At 40.4% G+C, this 17,460-nt stretch overlaps 1 protein-coding gene across 1 annotated transcript; it reads right to left on the reverse strand.

Annotated features, from left to right (window-relative positions):
• Positions 1–6,415: 6,415 nt before the first annotated feature.
• Positions 6,416–14,030, reverse strand: ADNP2 (ADNP homeobox 2; the record flags this gene model as incomplete). The annotated part of the gene is made up of 2 exons (XM_009572945.1): positions 6,416–9,397; positions 13,941–14,030. Coding segments are annotated over 2 exons (3,072 nt in total), but the record flags the coding sequence as incomplete, so codon positions are not given.
• Between the last annotated feature and the right edge of the window lie 3,430 nt (positions 14,031–17,460).

Consider the following 17,460-nt stretch of genomic DNA (forward strand, 5'->3'; position numbering starts at 1 on the left):
TGACCCGGCCCCTCCCGCAGCCCCCCGGCTTCCAGGGCCCCCAGCTCCTCTTCGCGCTCCTCGCTTCTGCAGCCACCTGCTCGAACCTGCCTCTGGTCAAGGCCACGTTCAGCAAAATGCAGGCCCTTCCAAACACATCCCAGAAAGAGAAAGCGAGCGCAAGGCGCAGCCCCCAGCCCTCACAGGCAGACGTTTTGGAAATTCGCCTGCAGTAGCCACCCCTCACGCAGTTTTTAATGGGGAGCTCCCACTCCCCTTCAAAACACACTCCAGCTGAGGTGAAATGCACCGGCATGTCCTGACCCCAGCAAGCACCCTGCCCTCCTTTGCTGGACTTTCAGGCTGTCACCAGGCTAGTTCTTTTGGCAGGAATCGGCAGGTAATCGTTCCCAGGGAGACTGCCCAGCACAGTGCTACGCTGGCTACCGACTCGTTTCTCTCATCATTTTCTGGCACTTGGGCTCAGACATCCTCTGCAGATTCCCAGAGGCGCATACCAGCACCCAAAACGCAGCGAGTGAGGCCTCCGGAGGCCTGGCAGCAGATGGCACCGCCGCTCAGCCCGGTGGCAACCCTCCAGAGACAGTGGACCAAGCAGCTCGGTGGGCAGGAGAGGCCGTCGCCTGCCCCCGCCAGTGCTGCTGCCGGAACCCTCACCCACCGAAACGCGGGAAGCCAGGTCCCGAGCCTGGGCGGCCACCCCTTTCTACCAGATGCGGCCGCCTCACACACCTCCCCTCAGCTAAAGTGCTCGTGTTCATCTGAAAGCCTGCTTTCTGCCCAAACCGCACTCATTGTTTCCGAATCCCATGGCCCTGACCCAAGCGCTGGCTCTGTATGATCCCGCGCTGAACGCACGGGTGGTCACATTTCAACCTCTGTTTGTGCCAAGGTTACCATCGGCCTTGAGCAGCAGCAGCAGCCAAGTGGGTGAATCTATGCTGGCTATGTTTATAAATCATGGTGGTGGTGTATTAAGTCCCAGCCCTCAAATTCTTCAAATACGATACTGGCTCTTCTCTACACCAATGCTGCCTGACAGCTTTTCTTCCATTAACAAGTTTGGTTAATAGACTTGCACTTTTCACATCATTAGTAACATTAATAAGACCAGTTCCAACAGCTACCTTAAAATGAGCTCTTATTCCAGAATAAGCAAGCCCAGACAGAGTAGATTCAGCTGTACTGCTCACGCTCTGCCTTCCATCTCTGCTAACACACAGCGCTACATGTAGGATTGTTGTTGACCAACCCACCTTACACTTTTAGCTCCCTTGAGGATCACGTGCAGCCACTGTAGCATTAATCAGGCAGAACTTGATCACGTGCATGTTCACACATAGAGCAGACTGCCAATGCTTTCAAAGGTAACTATCTGTTTTGGGATAAGTAATGCCCTTACAACCTGAATTCTCTGCCCAGATCAGGAGAGGAGACTGTTCTGAGAGCTCTGAAAAGCTTGTAATTCAGTCCTCGGTCTCTAGTGTAGTGTGTGATGCCAGTCCTGTTGCAGATGGATGACATTGCGTGTATTTGCTATGCAAGGTGACTTAATAAATAAAGTTAAGGGCACTTGTCCTTCACGACCTAGAAATGATTTCACAATGGACGTTCCAGAACTAGGTCCTTATGTACCAAAATAGTATCTCACAGAGGCTCCAATAGCATCCTTTCTGCATCACCTTTCCTAAAAGATGATGCTGCTGGCATACCACGTGCATGTCAGTACAGCTAACAAGCCCAGTCTTGTTAGAGTCAAGACAAGAGACAAGAGACAGTCTTCCACATCTCTCAGTGGAGACTGGAAATTGCCAGGGGAACTTCTCACCCCTTTCACTGTTTTCCTGCAAAGAACAACTAAAAATCTACAGTGCTTCTCTGTAATCTCTCTTCTGCTACTCATTTATTAATACTACTTGTCTGTGCCTGAGTTGGTGTCTTGGCATTTTTCCATCCACCCATAACTGTGCATTGTTCTTCAGTCATTCATACAACAGCTGCTCTAACTCCATGAGATGTAGGGCAGTCGAGAACCACTGAGCAGCAAAGACTACAGCAATCACACCAGGAAGACGGCCACACCCCAAATCTCACTGTACGGAGTGGGTCAAAGGGAAAACGGTTGACGAAGCGTTGAAAATCAAGAACACGGATATCGCTAAAGAACTCTGCCTTCCTCCAGTCAAACTGCACTGCTCTATGTTGGCTGAAGACACAATCAAGGCTGCCAAATCTCACTGTACCCTTTCATTCACTATACATCTATGCACTACGCCATGCTGAGTACAGCTGAGTTACCTAAAGCCACAGATGTCTTCCTTAGCAAATCTATGTCTCGTACCCATGCAGCACATGGATAGCAATGCTGCTTTACTCCATTCAAAATTTACTATCTTTTTCACTTCCAAACAGATTGTAAGCCAAAATGACACTGACTCTGATAACACAATTAATCAGATCTTTCTCCAGAAATGTCCGTGCCCGATGGCTTTCATACATACGCACTGTCATCTGTCCCATACTTAGCTTACTTGGTGCAGCTTGATGCATAAAATACCTACCGGTCTCAGTGTTTAAGATACTCACCTACATTATATGCTAGGATGGCAAGAACTGCTATTACTCCCATTTAACGGACAAGCAGCCAAAATAAAATAAGAACAATACTTGCAAAGATACTTGAGACCTCTAATTTCCCCTGATTTTATTATAAGGTGCTCTTCAACATACTACTAGGTAAAACACTGTGTTAATAAATAGTAGTTTATGTGGAATTAGAAGATGGGCACCCAGCCCATGTTCGTGTTCCTGATACCTGCAGACCTACACTCTTCTCAAACACGCAGGGCAGTACTGTAAGCACACACTGCATATGCCCCCTCTAACCGAGTATGTTAAACTTGGACAAATTCAAAGCAAAAAGAACTATGTCATACACATTTTGGGATCTGGTACCTAAGAAAAAAGAGAAACGGTCATAACTGCAGCTTGCCTGTCAAGTCAGAACAGATGAAATGAGAAAGGAGATACGTAGGCACTAAAGCAAGGTGTTAGGTCAGACTTTAAATGCAGCACCACGAAAGTCCAGCTTCATTCATGAATACCCTCAATTCATCCTTTTCTCATACATTTTGCAGAGGAACGAGTGAAAATTCTTCCGAGCTTTAAAACAAGCTATACACATTTTCTGAAGGTTGTTTTTTTGGACTTTTTTTTCCCTTGCTATTAGACTGCAGCGTTTTTCTCTGAGTATCCGTACCTTGCTACTTAGCATCAAGTATCTTCCCTAGAAAAATGTGCCCAGTTAAGTTTGACAAATGTATGTCTGAAAATGGCACAGCCAGCTGCAGTAGAATTATAGTTTTGTAGAGATATTTGTTGGGAATTGCACACTCAGAATTATATTTAACAGCTACTTAAGTAAGCCCCTAAGCTTTCCTGAACAACTTAAAACAGTGAAGAGAAAAAAAAGTTTGATGCGATGGTGAACTGTAGTATTCTACACAATACAGTACTGAAAACCAATCACAAAGGTGTTTTGGTTTTTGTCCCCTTCCAAAACATCAGTTTACCAAACAATATTAACTTAACTCCCAGCACATGAATGTATACAGAACAAACATGACCAAGTCACGTTATAGTAATAATCCTTCCTCCTACATATTCAAATAATAAGTTATCACACTATTTCACAAGCACAACTTTTCTGCTCAAAAACTCAAGACACCACAACAAAGTATTTCTTGAACACAGAGATTTCTCCATTTCAGAAGCAGAATACATGCAGGTATTTTTTTTTATTCCCATAAGGAACTTGCTACAATCATATATGCAAGCTGTCAGTATTTGAGATAATAAAAAGGTATTACTGTAATGCACTAAGGTCTACCTAAAGCATCTGGATCTAAGTTCTAAGTCTTACTTTCCTTTTGTGTCTTTTAACAGCTATTTTGCACCAAAAGAAACTTTTATATCAAGTTCCCTAAATCTATTAAAAAAGGGGGGAGAAGGGGAGGGAGAGGATAGGTAATCATTTGCACACACACCTAAGAGAAAGTTAGAAAGCTGGTTTATTTGAAACTGTGAAATCAAAGTCCAACAATAAAATGCTTAACATCACCACCAGACACTACGTAGGAAAACTCTGGTAAGACTGGACTGCTCCCTTGGTGCCCCAAGCATGGATGAACCCTGAAATGACTTCCCAGCTCCCCACTCCAAACAATGCTGTTACCTGAAGAACAATCTTTAACTATTCATGGCAAGCCTTCCCCCAATGCATGCTGACAAATTCCTCCCTGCTGGAGTTTCACGATACCAGAACTACCCAGAACTACTACAGGGCTCACAGTATCAAGGTTTTAAGCGTGAAAATGAGTGCCTAGATTTCAGAACTTTGACAGCGCATCCCTCATCCTCACTCAGAGTCTTTCAAACTGGTTAATGAACTGTGCTATGCACAAATACCATTTTTTTATTTTCAGTGAGCTGTAAGAACACACTGCTGCTTACTCACTGTCACTCTTTGGAGTGGGGTGTGCGGACAATCCCATAAATGGTGCTTATATTTCAACACTGCTATTAAATGACTAGGTTTTTCCAAATAGCATATTCTCTCCATTTAAGTTAACTGTATTTTACATATACATTAAAATTCTCTGAAGTTATTAATATGAAAATATCAAGATTGTATCCAAAATAGAATTTCAAACAGCTTATAGAACCTCAGGTGGCTAGTCACCAAATGCTGCTAAAAATGTCATGCCCTTTCAGAAACAGCACAAAAACCAATTCTGTATCTGCTTTGAAAACTATTGCACAGGGCAAAAGTATGCTTACTACTTAAAAAAAATAGAAATAAGCTTGGGCATATCACCCTTTCCTTGTAACACTGGCACAAGTGAACTGACAGAAGAACCTGCTCTTTTTTTTTTCTTCTGGGAAAGAAAGGTGGGGAGAGGGGGATGAAGAGGAGGAAGAAAAAATAATGCGTATTATAGGTTATTTATTTTATAACTGGCTATTAATGAATATCGGAGGCACTGTGTGACAAGCCAGATGAAACCAAGCACATCCAGAAAGAAAGGACAGTACTAAACAAGGCCTCAATGTGGCCACCAGTACTACAGTTTGTTCTTCAACTCAAGTGAACCTTCCCAACAGCTCTTCTGTAATCTGTAATAGGGATGCTAGTTCATATTGAACAAGACAGTCTATTTGGGTTTGATACTATTCCTATGCTCTCTACAGAACAATGAAAAACAATCACTACATGAGTATCATTGGTTCAGGTACTCAACATTTAAAGTCTTGATGCTACCAATTCATCCAGTTTCAGTTTGTACAATTGCTGACTCAAAGGACTTCAAGCCATGTATCTAATTTGCTGGGGAGGAGGCACTGCTCAGTTACTACCTCATGCAACAGCAATTTAAAATAAAAATCAGATTTTTCACTGAACCTTGGTGATATTTGGACAGGGCTTCTACAGGTAAGTGATGTGCACAGAAGTCTCATACTCCACATACCAAAGCAATCTGACACTCTCCAAAGCAGTTATGCTTTTTGAAAAGAAAAGAAACCAAATGCTGCCACCAAGCTTTGAACAGTAGGTATTTAAACAACCAGGCTTCAACACCAACAAAAAGAGTAAACACTTCCGGTTAGCAAGATCTATTTAACAGATAATGACACAACCATTTCAAGTCAGTTAATTATAACACTTCAATAGGCACCCCGAAGCCCCTCAATCCCCACCATGTTAATACTAGTTAGATACTACAAGTCACCAGACTTAACTGGCACAGGTATTCTGACTGGGGAAAAAAAAGATTGCCATGTATTTTATTGCTACCAGTGCATTGGGAATTTGAAGGGGCAATGGATGTAAAGGCTACAATCGCTTCTTCAGTAGATAAAACAAAAACAGGTTAAAAAAATTAGGACTTAGAAACACAAATAATCAAATAGATGTTTTCCATGTAGTTTACCTCAGTATTTTAACCAACATTATATATTTTATTGTTTAGAAAAGATGATGACATTGCAGAAAAATAAAATTAAATTCGTTTTTAACAGGACAAATGTTTTACATGGTGGTATAAAAAGTGTAATGGGAGCCTGGAGGGGAAGAAAGGGAAACGGAACAAAAAAAAAAAACACCCCAAAAAAACCACTACTCCAGAAAAAGTAAAAAGCTAAAACAAATTCCAGATATGTAAGTCTGAAGGTTTTAGCTTTTTCAAATACACAACTACGTGTGCCTTTCACAATAACAGTCACAACTGAACGAGACTTTTTGTACTACTGCACCCTTCAACAGGCCAGTCTTCAAGTTAAAACAAATAATACAATAAACTGCTAAATCGGTAAGTATGCAATTATGGATTGCTTTTAGCTGTTATAAAAAGCTTGTTTACATATCTAATGGTTCATCTTTTATATTCAAACTGTGCTTAATATTTTTTAGTTCAGACATACTGAAACCCAGCAGCACAGATGGTTTGTGATTATTTATCGCCTTTAAGCATATATTCCTCCTTTTTCCAAAGAATGATGCAACATCAATTTTCCACGCATATAGCAGCAAGGAAAGTAATTCCATCTCTTTTTTAGAAGGATATGGCCTCTCGTGAAAGTAGTCTGTCAAAAACTGTTTTTGAGCCTCATACGAATTGTGATCATACTGTTTAGGATCTACTGCTAGAATGCGAAGATCCTCACTAGAAGGAAGCTTCTTCATCTCAGACCTAGTATTAATCTTTTGTCGTTTGAAAGGCACTACCCCTGAATTCACTTCTTTTTCTGGAGATAGAGCTATGCCAGTACTTAAGCTCAGAGGCTGCTGTTCCTTATTCCTTTGGTCTTCTGCAACAAAGCAGGACTCCGACTGCTTTCTTTTCAGTATCACAGAATCATGCCTTTCACCGTTCACAAACAGTAGCTCTTTCTTCTCAGTACGCTCAAGCTGCATCTTCACACTTGAGTTGCTGTCTTTGGGAGCACTTCTACAACGGAGCAAATGTACAGCAATAGCTGTTAGAGTCATATTTCCAGTGTACACACCACAACAGTGGATGCACTTGAAAGCAGGAGACTTTAAAATGGTATGTACAGTTGGCATTATATGATGCCGCTCTTTCAAATGCATTTCATAGGTTTCTTTACTAACAAATGTACCAAAGCAAAAGGGACAGGTTAACACTTTCTTGTTGCATTTATTGTTCACTTCTGCTGTCTGAGGTTTCACTTTGATGTAAACAGGGACAAGTGTCCTTGAATTTAGTCCAGCAAGCACTGCCAAATGTACTTCTCTTTCACCAATGTCTTCTTTTGGTAACGCTGTACTAAAATCAAAGTGTGGAAATACAAGGTCACCCTGAGCATCATTACCTAGTTGAAACCCTCTGTTGCTATAATCTGCATGTAACTGCTTTTTCCCATTGTGTGTAGTTTTGTTGTGCTCCACGAGGCTTTTTAAGTCATGGAAAGTAACTGTGCAAAACAAGCAAGCTAAGCCATGCATCAAGAGGTGTTTCATGAGCTCTTCTTCACAGAGAAAACATTTACAAGAGAAACACCGGACTGTCTTTTCTGTCATCCACCTCAGAAAGGGTGCACAAGCTGCAAGTTTGTCAGGTTCCAGGGTTTCCTCCATTTTTACTTCACCATGTTTGTGGGCCACCTCCATGTGCACCTGGTAGACATTTGATGGGAAAAGCTCATTGCAAACAGGGCAAGTCTTCCACTGCTTAGCCTGTCTGATAGCCTGACTTGTTTCAGGACCAGGTGGGGAGGCTTGTAACGATACATTCTGAGACGTTAAAACCACTGGAGGAGAGGGTGCACTAGCCGGTGACTGGGACGACTGAGTTACTGTCCCAGACTGCATTAGTTGGATGGGCACTTGGGGTGGGGTAACAGTTGCTACTCCACCACCAGGAGGTACAGGCAAAGTAACTGGAACTGGGGCAAGCGTGTACGTAGGTATCCCATTAACCTGCTTACCAGTTGGAATCAACTGCCTAAGTATAGAACCTGCAGTCAAAAAAGTTGTGTTTTGAGAAACCGCAGGTTGAACTGGCTGATTTACTAGGATAACTGCTGGGGCAACAGGTTGATTAAGCTGAACAAACCCAGGTCTGACAGGCCGTCTGACAGGAACAACCCCAGAGGCAACAGGCTGGTTAAGCTGGAGAACCCCTGACGCAACTGTCTGGGCCACAGGAAGGACCCTGGGACCAAGGGGTCTATTCACATTTCCAAGCGATTGGTTGACAGAGAGAACTCCTGGTGCAACCGGTTGATTCACAGGGCTGACAGGCTGAATAACAGGTAGCGTTCCAGCTGCAACCGGACCATTTATAGTACCAATGGGTTGATTAATGGGGAAGAACCCAGGCCTGACAGGTTGATTAAGAGGAAGAACTGCGGGAGCCACAGTACTATTTACAGTCCCAACAGAAGGATTAAGAGGAATAGCTCCAGCCTTCACAGGCTGATGAAGGGCGAGACTATGGGAAACAATGATAGGCTGGGAAGGCGATGGCTGAATATTAACGTTATTCTGACCTACGGGAAGGTTACTAGATACAAGAGTAACATGCGACGGGGTAACAACCGGAGCAGAAGTTGTATGTGGAAGGCTACCAGAGGCACTTGGAACAGTCAGTGATCTGACTGTGTTTTGAACTGCTTTTGGCTGTACCACACTCTGGCTTTGATTATTCTGTGGAAATGCAAGCTGGATGCAAGCCGGAGCTGCGACAGAACCTGCTGGGGCAGCGGCAGGCCCTGCAGATGGAGCAGCCACTGCCACACCTTGGGGAGGCTTTGGAGCAATATGCATTTGTTTCACGAGTCCTGGTTTCTTAATATGTTCTGAAATCACAGACCGAAGTTTGTTCTCCAGGTCTCGATGTGTTTCAGCTGTCAAGACATGATACATTAAAGAATCTTGGCTGTTTGCAGAAGCATTACATTTTTTACAGTAGTGCTCAACAGAATTCTCTTTACTTTCATCAGGTTTCTGGCCAAAATATGTACTTATTAAGTTTTGAAAATGGTTCATCAGCACATGTTTCTTCATATTGTAATACAATGTGTCTGTAAAGTGACATTTTAGACATGTAAAGTTTATGATGTCACTCCTGAATTGTTTCATGCCATCCAAAATGCTGACTGTATAGTTCTGTATTCTTTTATTAGATGAATGAAACATCCGGATATGTTTTCCCACTATTTTGGGATCAGAAGCAAATGCACATTTTGGGCAAGGAACCACCAGCTCTTGGTCCATTTCATCCTCATGGTAACGGTGCAAGTGATTCTTGAATGAAGTAAGCAATTTTGACGAGAACTTGCATAAGCTACAGCAGTACGGCTTTGTTCTGTATCTCTGCAAACAAAACAAAAACATCCACTTAGAAACTGCCAGTTCCTAAATCCCTGTTATCTGTTTGAAAGTAAGTCTGCACTACCACCTGTCAAAAATGCCTTCATTGGATGTATAGCATGTATCTTCTCAGTTTCATGGAGATCTGTTTTTGAAAAGCAGATTTAAAGATTACATACTTAAAGGGAGAAATGTTTGTGCCCTTTTTGCTTCTTTATAATTTATTAAGAAGCCTTAAGTAAGTTCATTTCTACTCCAGTTTGCAAGAAGTAATTCTGAAGCCCATTTTTAAAGATTGGAATCACAGAACAAGGCTAAGAAGAATTTGTATGCCACTATACATAGGAGGTGAAGCCTTAGCAATTAGGAATAGCAGCCCTTTTAATATGACACTTTTAAAGCTTTATTTAGTTCGGGGCCACCTCCTATCTACTGGAGAAAAAGAGAGAAGAGAGAAGGGGTGGGGGGATTCTGTGTATTTCAATACCCTACCCTTCACTGAAAGCTCTCCAAAAGCACCTCTCCCAGCAAAGCCACAAAAGACATACTTTTTTTTAAGAATATTCTTTTGGAGCCAGATTAATAATAGAAAGAGAAAGGAATAAAACTCCCTTTTATGATAAAGCAGCAATGACCTCTTTGTATTATCTCAACATACTGGACATCCCATCACAGTAATTTCTTTAAGAAATTTCCTCTAGCACACTCATTAAAGAGCATATAGATTCTCCTCAGAAAAATATTTTAACTGTATAAAAACAAACCTAACTATCTTCCACTAAATGGTGGTTTGCTCCCTCAATTACATGTCACTTGACAGCATTACTTTTCACATCCATATGAACGTTATTTGCTCCTTCCAAAAAACTGGTAGCCCTGTCAACCATTTTTTCTCATCAGCTTCCTAGGAAGTTAACCCTGGCTCCTGCCAAAAACTACAGAATCAGTCACAGCAACATCCAGGTGACAAATCTGCACTCTCAAACATCTAGTGGAACTTGTCTGTTCCCTCAGATATGTTTTTCACCTTACTGACTTCTGCACCTTACGAAACACCATCCAAAGGGAATAAGCTGTTCCACCACTACAGCATCCAGCCTAGCTAGATCACTCACAAACATGTCACAGACACATTATAAAGAACTGTAGCAAAAATTTGTGCAGGTTTTTTTTTTTGTCATTTCATACAGCCGTGAAGGTGTCATCTATTAGCAGTACTAGAAGAGTCTCCTGATGATAACCAAAATTAACCTCCAAATTCAAAAGACTGGGTCAGATAAAGCCACTGGCTGGCTAAAGCTGCTGAAAAGTGCACTGTGAAGGTATCAGTGAATTATCCTCTACTTATACTCTTTAGGTGTCTGGTCCCAGCTGCTAGTAAACAGCACCACAGCAAATTAGAAGAAGCTTCAATCTTACTTTTAAAGTATACTGAGTAGAGAAAGGCCACTGACACTACTGAACTAATGAAGCATACAGAGCATTATTAAAAGCTGCACCTCACTAGCCTTACTTCTGAAGAAGTCAGATGACAAAGAGAGGTGACTGCTTATTTTAATTGGTTGTCTGAGGCTTAGAAAAGCTTATATGCTTTTAAATACTGGGTCCATACACTCTACTTCCCCCCTACCCCATTTCCAGTTTGGGTCTTTCTGTCCCCGTAAACTTATACCATAGTGTAATACACTGTCAATATTTCCTTGCTGCCAAGTCTGAACAATTGTTGTTAGGTGCAGTGAGAACACTCCACAAGTAAGTGGTCCAAGTGCTGAATTAATTTACTATTCCGTAGTAATGATGTTTTTACTTCTTATACAAACAAGCATTGCAGTATACCCCTAGGAAACCACCCCAATACCTGCATACTGGTAAGTCTAGGGGAAATAATGTTCCATGCCTTCTTAGATCATTTATTTTTTAATGGAGGTAAAAATTATGAGACTTCAGCAAAAGAAAAAAAAAGTTCTGTACTTCGAGTTCTATCAAATCAGGACAAATCCTAAAGTCCCACTACTTAGCTCAAAAAAACCCCAACGACAACAAAACCCAAAAAATTCTGTTTCAGCAGAACAGAAGTATGTGGAAGCCTGCTACTTTGATGTTTTCTGTATGAAATAGAGCTCTTCCACACAGATACCTTAGAAAATCATTTTGTCAGCACGTTCTCCTTGCATACGCATCTAAGCTGCTTTTTATGTTTGCAAGTGCTGCTGCAGTCTACTAATGGCATCTCAGTTTTACAGAAAATTTGACATAATAAGAATTCTAAGCCACTTAGGAAAATTGAAGCGTCTTGGAGATTGACCAATACATCCCTAAACTGTACAAATGGAATCCAAAAAGGCTTATTAGAGGCATTTAGGAAAACTCGATTAGTCCCACTCCAAAGAATATACCCCAGAACACAGTAACACTTTCTGTTGTGTAGTCTCACATTCCCCACAACCTAGAGACAAGCAGAAAGACACGATAGCCTCCAAAAACCGAAGTTCTTCCACAATTATTAATGTGTCCCTAAAAATAGTACTAATGGTAGAAACCACCAACTCATCTAAATAGACATCTTCTCCAGCCTACTGAGATTCCAATGTACCTCAAACAACTTCTTTTCATCTTATGGCAGAAACTTTGGAATAGAACATCCTGAAGGACCAACTTCTTTTCTCCCAAATCTAGGCAGCATAATACCAAGATATGTGAATGATATATATCAAGGAACCACAGTTGTTTAAGGAAAATGGATAAGAAGAAGTTTAGTATCCAAAAGACATAGCTTGGCAAATCTGTTCCACAGCAACACATTACAAACTCTACACTGAAGTTCATCAGATCAGATTCCAATCTTGTTTTTTGGACAGATATAGATACTACTGGTCACGCTGACTAGCAGAGTCAGGATCTGTATTTCTCCCTTCTGGTAAGGGATCAGGTCTCTCTGCCTGGTCTCTCTCCAGATAATAGGGATGAAAGAAATTCCCTCTCTAGTGCATGGTTTTTAGTTCTTTTCCATTTTCACCAAAATGGCTGATCATTTTTCCTAAAGGACTGTGGAAAGAAGACAGAAAAAAAAAAAACCCTTCATCTTAAGTTTTAGACAGGAAGCTTCACTTGCTCTGTCTTCATCCTCTTTCCTGTTTCATGCCTGGGGAGGAGGGGGAACCTCCCCTGCACATCTAACACAAAAGATCTCCCAACACTGAATTTCTTTCTTTAGTCAGAAGGTGGAAGAAAAGGCAAAAAAGACAACATCAGCAAGGCTAGAGCTCAGATAACATGCTGACTGAAGCTAGCAGACCTGATAAAAGGAGAAGTTTTCCATGTAGATAAAGAAAGAAAAAAGGAGGAAAAAAAAAAAAAGAGAGACCATCATACCATTAACTGGATTTATTCCATTCACCTAAACTAAAGGTAGTCTTGACTGAAGGTAACTGTAAGCCTTATCTGAAGTGGCGCTAAGAGGCTAGACGCAATCTGTCTCTACAGACCTAATCAACAACAAGTCACATTTGACTCTTGCATCCACAAATTCATGTGAACAGATGAACCTCCAGTCTTAAATGTGTAAACCCAAGTTCAGGAAAGGAGAACTAGGAGACAAAGCAGACAAAGGTCCTGAAGGGCGGAAGGCATCACCTTCTACTAAATGACAGTTTGGCAAAGACCGAGTGGCTTTGTTTGGTCAGCCTGAATGTTGAGGGCTTTCTTCATGCAACTATTGCACGTGGCAGCCTCAGCTTGTTTTAAAGATGGTAAAGGCAGATAAAAAAATCCTGGCAAACCACCACCACACTATTCTAAACCATTACCTTTTGATTCAGGATGAAAAGAGCAGACCCACTGCTGTTTACATGCTATTGACAGCCCTTCCTCATGCAAGTAATCAGGAGCCCTAAGACTCTTCAGCAAGACTGGAAAAGACTACCTTTTCTTCTGGATACACTCCTATGCTCTACATAGTATCTTAGAAACTTGCTAGAAAATAAAATTACGGAAATCCTTTGGTTTGTTCATCTCAACCCTGCCTTTCTTGTAGATTCTAGCTTCACACAAGATTCAGCTATACAGAACTAAAAGCTGTTTCACACATAAATCTAACTGGAAGATGTTTTCCACTGCAACCCTATCCCAAACCGCTAATGATAATTTCAGCTTAATCCATTCACATCTGTGCAATCACATTTTCACCCTTTCAATGAAACAAGAAACATGTTGTATGTAAAAGCATGTTAAGACTACACATCAGATTAGGCTAAAATGGCAGAACATTAGTGTGACATCTTAAATACTGATGTTCAAGGTTGTACCCTTAAAGACAGCAAACAGCATATATAGTCCTTATAACCAGCTGTGTTACAGGGAAGAACACAGAGGAAATGAAAGATTACTCCCTGACTAACAGTACATAGGAAAAGAGATGTTAAAGCTTTTTTTTTTTTAACCATAAAAACCATGTTATTTTAACTTTTCCAGGACCGTGAGAAAAGTGATAAAATTCAGTAACTCCACATGAACGTCTACCCAAAATTTCTAACACAAATATACATACCTTCCTTTTGCCCACAGATTCCCAAGGAGAGACATCACTCCATGAAGTGTTACTAAAGTGTTTTTCACCTGGGTCAAAACTTTTAAGATTCTAAAAGAAAAAACAAACAAGAAATAATCTGCTTTTGCAGTCTGTTCTGAATACAAAAATAGTCTCAATACAGAGCAAGGAAAAATAAAAAAGGAAAAACCACACAAACAGAGGATGAATGGGAAGTCCATACAGTATTCGGATACAGGTCTTAAAACTCAGTTCAAATAAATTACTTCTTTGATCCTTCTTTGACTTATTTTACCTCAAATACTTGTTCATATGACTGCCTCGTAACATAGTAGGAATTCTGAACGCTTCATAGTTACTGAAAATAATATAGAAATGAAAATATGCACACTTTAATTCCATTGTTTCTAGCCAAGTTCACAGTGAACACTGAAAGATATTTTCTCCCTCTACCTTCCTCCTCCTAAATCTGTAATATTTCACTGTTTACTTCCATTTATTAACTTACCACTATGGTTTACTTTGCAACAGGTTTTACTATTGAATTTTCATAGCATTGCTATGCTTTTAACTTGGAAAAACGAAGACGTTCCCAGAAGCTTATTTCAAAGAGCAGTAGTATTTTTCCTCAAGCTGTAAAAGCAACAATATTATTGCACCTGGAACAACTGTGTCAGGGTAAACAACTTCCCTTACAGCATTCTTCTAATCAATCCCATCAGAGCAGTTTATGTTCCTCCAGCCAGCTACTATTCTAAAAATCTTAAGTTCCTCTCCAATTTTCTGAGGCCCACACATATCCAAACACAAACTTAATGAAAAAAATAACTAGATTCCTCTTTGCTAGGCATTTCTGAAGACCCTAGGCTAGCTTCAACAGCACACTAGAGTGTCTTAAGTGAAACACAGGCTACAAATCCAGGCTTAACCCACAGACAACTAGCATCGCTTCTCCCCTTGCATTCTCCTTCCCTTTCACAAACCCTCTTCACTCAAAATTCTGCAAGATACTTAGAGAGGGGTGAGACGTTTTCACCTCTGCACCAAGCCCCACTGGAACAGCAGAAGCAGGTAATAAAGACCATTTAAGATTAGATCATCTTCAAGAGAAGTGAAATTCATAAACGTAATAGTTTGTGGTCAAAAAGCAATGCAGTATTTATTTACAAGCAACACAGGATATACTGAGCAACAAAAAGAAACAAAGCCTCTAGCAGTCAAACAAATACACAATCCTACTTAATGCAGGCTCTGTCTGCACTAGGCTCCTGTCCACACCGTGCAAATGTGAGCATCCCTGTGTGTATAACAGACTATAGTGAGCCAGAATATCACACCAGTGATAATTTGATTTAAGTTAAATTATTCAAGAATTTAGAAAAATGTTGCTAAGTTTCAGTAAGCTTTCTAGCTTTTTCAACCTTCAAGTTTCCCCAAGGAGAATCCTGAAGAGCTCAGGGCAACAATAAACAAACCCCTTCCATTCTAATCAACATCTAGGTACTGAATGAGTCATCTATTTGCCCTTCAGCCAAACCTTCTTAAAAAAAACACCTTAGAAAGAATGCTTGCATGGAACAAGAGAAATCCCACAGCCTTAGAGAACACAATGCTTTTCTTACATATGTTTGATAGAGAAAACGAAGAGATTCAAGATTTACTAACAATTCTTCAGCCAAACACACTGGAGTGAATTACACACTGTTAAAAAAGTTTTCTTGACGTTTATGGCCTACCCCAAATATGTTTTGCTTTTGGTTTGAGTACTCTCCACCAAGAGAGGCTCCTAGACTTGAACACCAGATTCCCACAAGCCAGATGTGTGTGACTAAGTCTAGATCATTTTGCTGAAATGGCTATTTTCTACAGAGAAATATTCACTGATAAAGAAAGATAACCATTCTTATCTCTACAGTTAGTCAGTGGTGCGAACAGCTATTCTGAACTCTTGCATTAAACAGAGGTCCACGTTGATGTCCCAGAAGCAAGCTTTGATAGGCTAACCTGTTACACCCTTCCCACATTTCTCACTTTGAGGAGGGGAGGAAAACAGGAGAAGGGAAAGGTAACAAGAAGCCTGATAAATCCTGATGCATCGTGGGTATTTCTAAGTTTAAGAGAAAAACATTTTAAAACTAGTAACTGTTCTCCCCTCTATTAAAACCATCACTGTTATCCAGAACAAAAAGATAAAATGCTCAGAGTTTAAATGCAGACTTAAAGATCACAATATGTTAAAGAAGCTACAATAGTTTACTAAAGGAGAGCCTCTGACATTACAGCATGCTTAAAAAATTCTACTTTGAGAATCAAACTAGTAATCTAGCACAAAAGGCTCATGTTTTCTTCCTATAGCAGAGATCAATTAAGAACTTTTAGCCTAAAAACTAATCCATTTGGCCTCCAAGCTACGAAGAGATACTAGTTGTATGGGAAATTCCTTCACCTTCCTCACAGGTTATCATGCCTTATTAGAAGTTTAAGACCAATTTTAAGACCAGATGGTACGTCAAGTTTGTATCGTATCATTTCATACTGTTTCCCAAATCGTCCAGCCTCCTCACACAGACAACGTCTAGAAATCAATCTTAATATTTGAGGGGAAAAAAAAAAACCAAACCTTAGGCTACTTCTCACATATTAAGACATCACACATCCCATTCTACCAAAAAGAAATACCATCATCATATGAGCCAAGTACAAATCAAGTTCTAAAAACCATTCTTCCTGCTGCTGAAGTTATACCAAAACCAGCCCCAGATTACCTGGAAAAAACAAACTGAAGTTATGAACTTGTTGAGGGAGAATAATTTGCAAAACAGTAAAATGTTATTTTTTTGGCCTACATCTCACGGAGCTTTTTCCAGAATGGAAATGTTTGCTGGGTTCCCCACCACCACCACCACTTACTAAAAATGAAACAAAACCAACCAAAACTACACAACCCCCACACCACAAAAAATCCAACCAACCAAACACAAAACACCTTATTCCTCATTCACCATTAAACTGCAATCAATTTCATAGCAAAAGAAAACTAGCATCACCAAAACATTTCTACTTCAAAGGGTCAAGACAGAACAGTTTCTGACATTGAGTTTTAATAACAAAACAAGATACAACACAATATAAACAGAAAGAAAATGGAGATTACTAGACAAATAAACTTTCCCCTGAGCTCTTATGACATTTATTTAGATATATCAAACATTGTTCAACTGCAATAACCAGGAATGTTCCAGAATTAGTTATGCATGTAGATCTTAAGCACTTTTTTTTCAATCATTTACTTAACACAGTTTAAGAAAAAAACACCACAAAAGACACAATAGGACCCCTCCAGAGAGTCAACTTATTTTAGTACCACCATACAAAATTAATCTAAACTCTTGACTATGGTCAATGTAAAGTCACAAACATACTGAACAGCCAAAAAAAACTGTGTACCAGCTGGCTGAAATACACTACTGTTTAGTCACTGAGTTAAATTACTGTGTGTTGTGGTTTAACCCGGCAGGCA

Source organism: Fulmarus glacialis, unplaced genomic scaffold, assembly GCF_000690835.1.
Source record: "Fulmarus glacialis isolate BGI_N327 unplaced genomic scaffold, ASM69083v1 scaffold14432, whole genome shotgun sequence".
NCBI lineage: Eukaryota > Metazoa > Chordata > Aves > Procellariiformes > Procellariidae > Fulmarus > Fulmarus glacialis.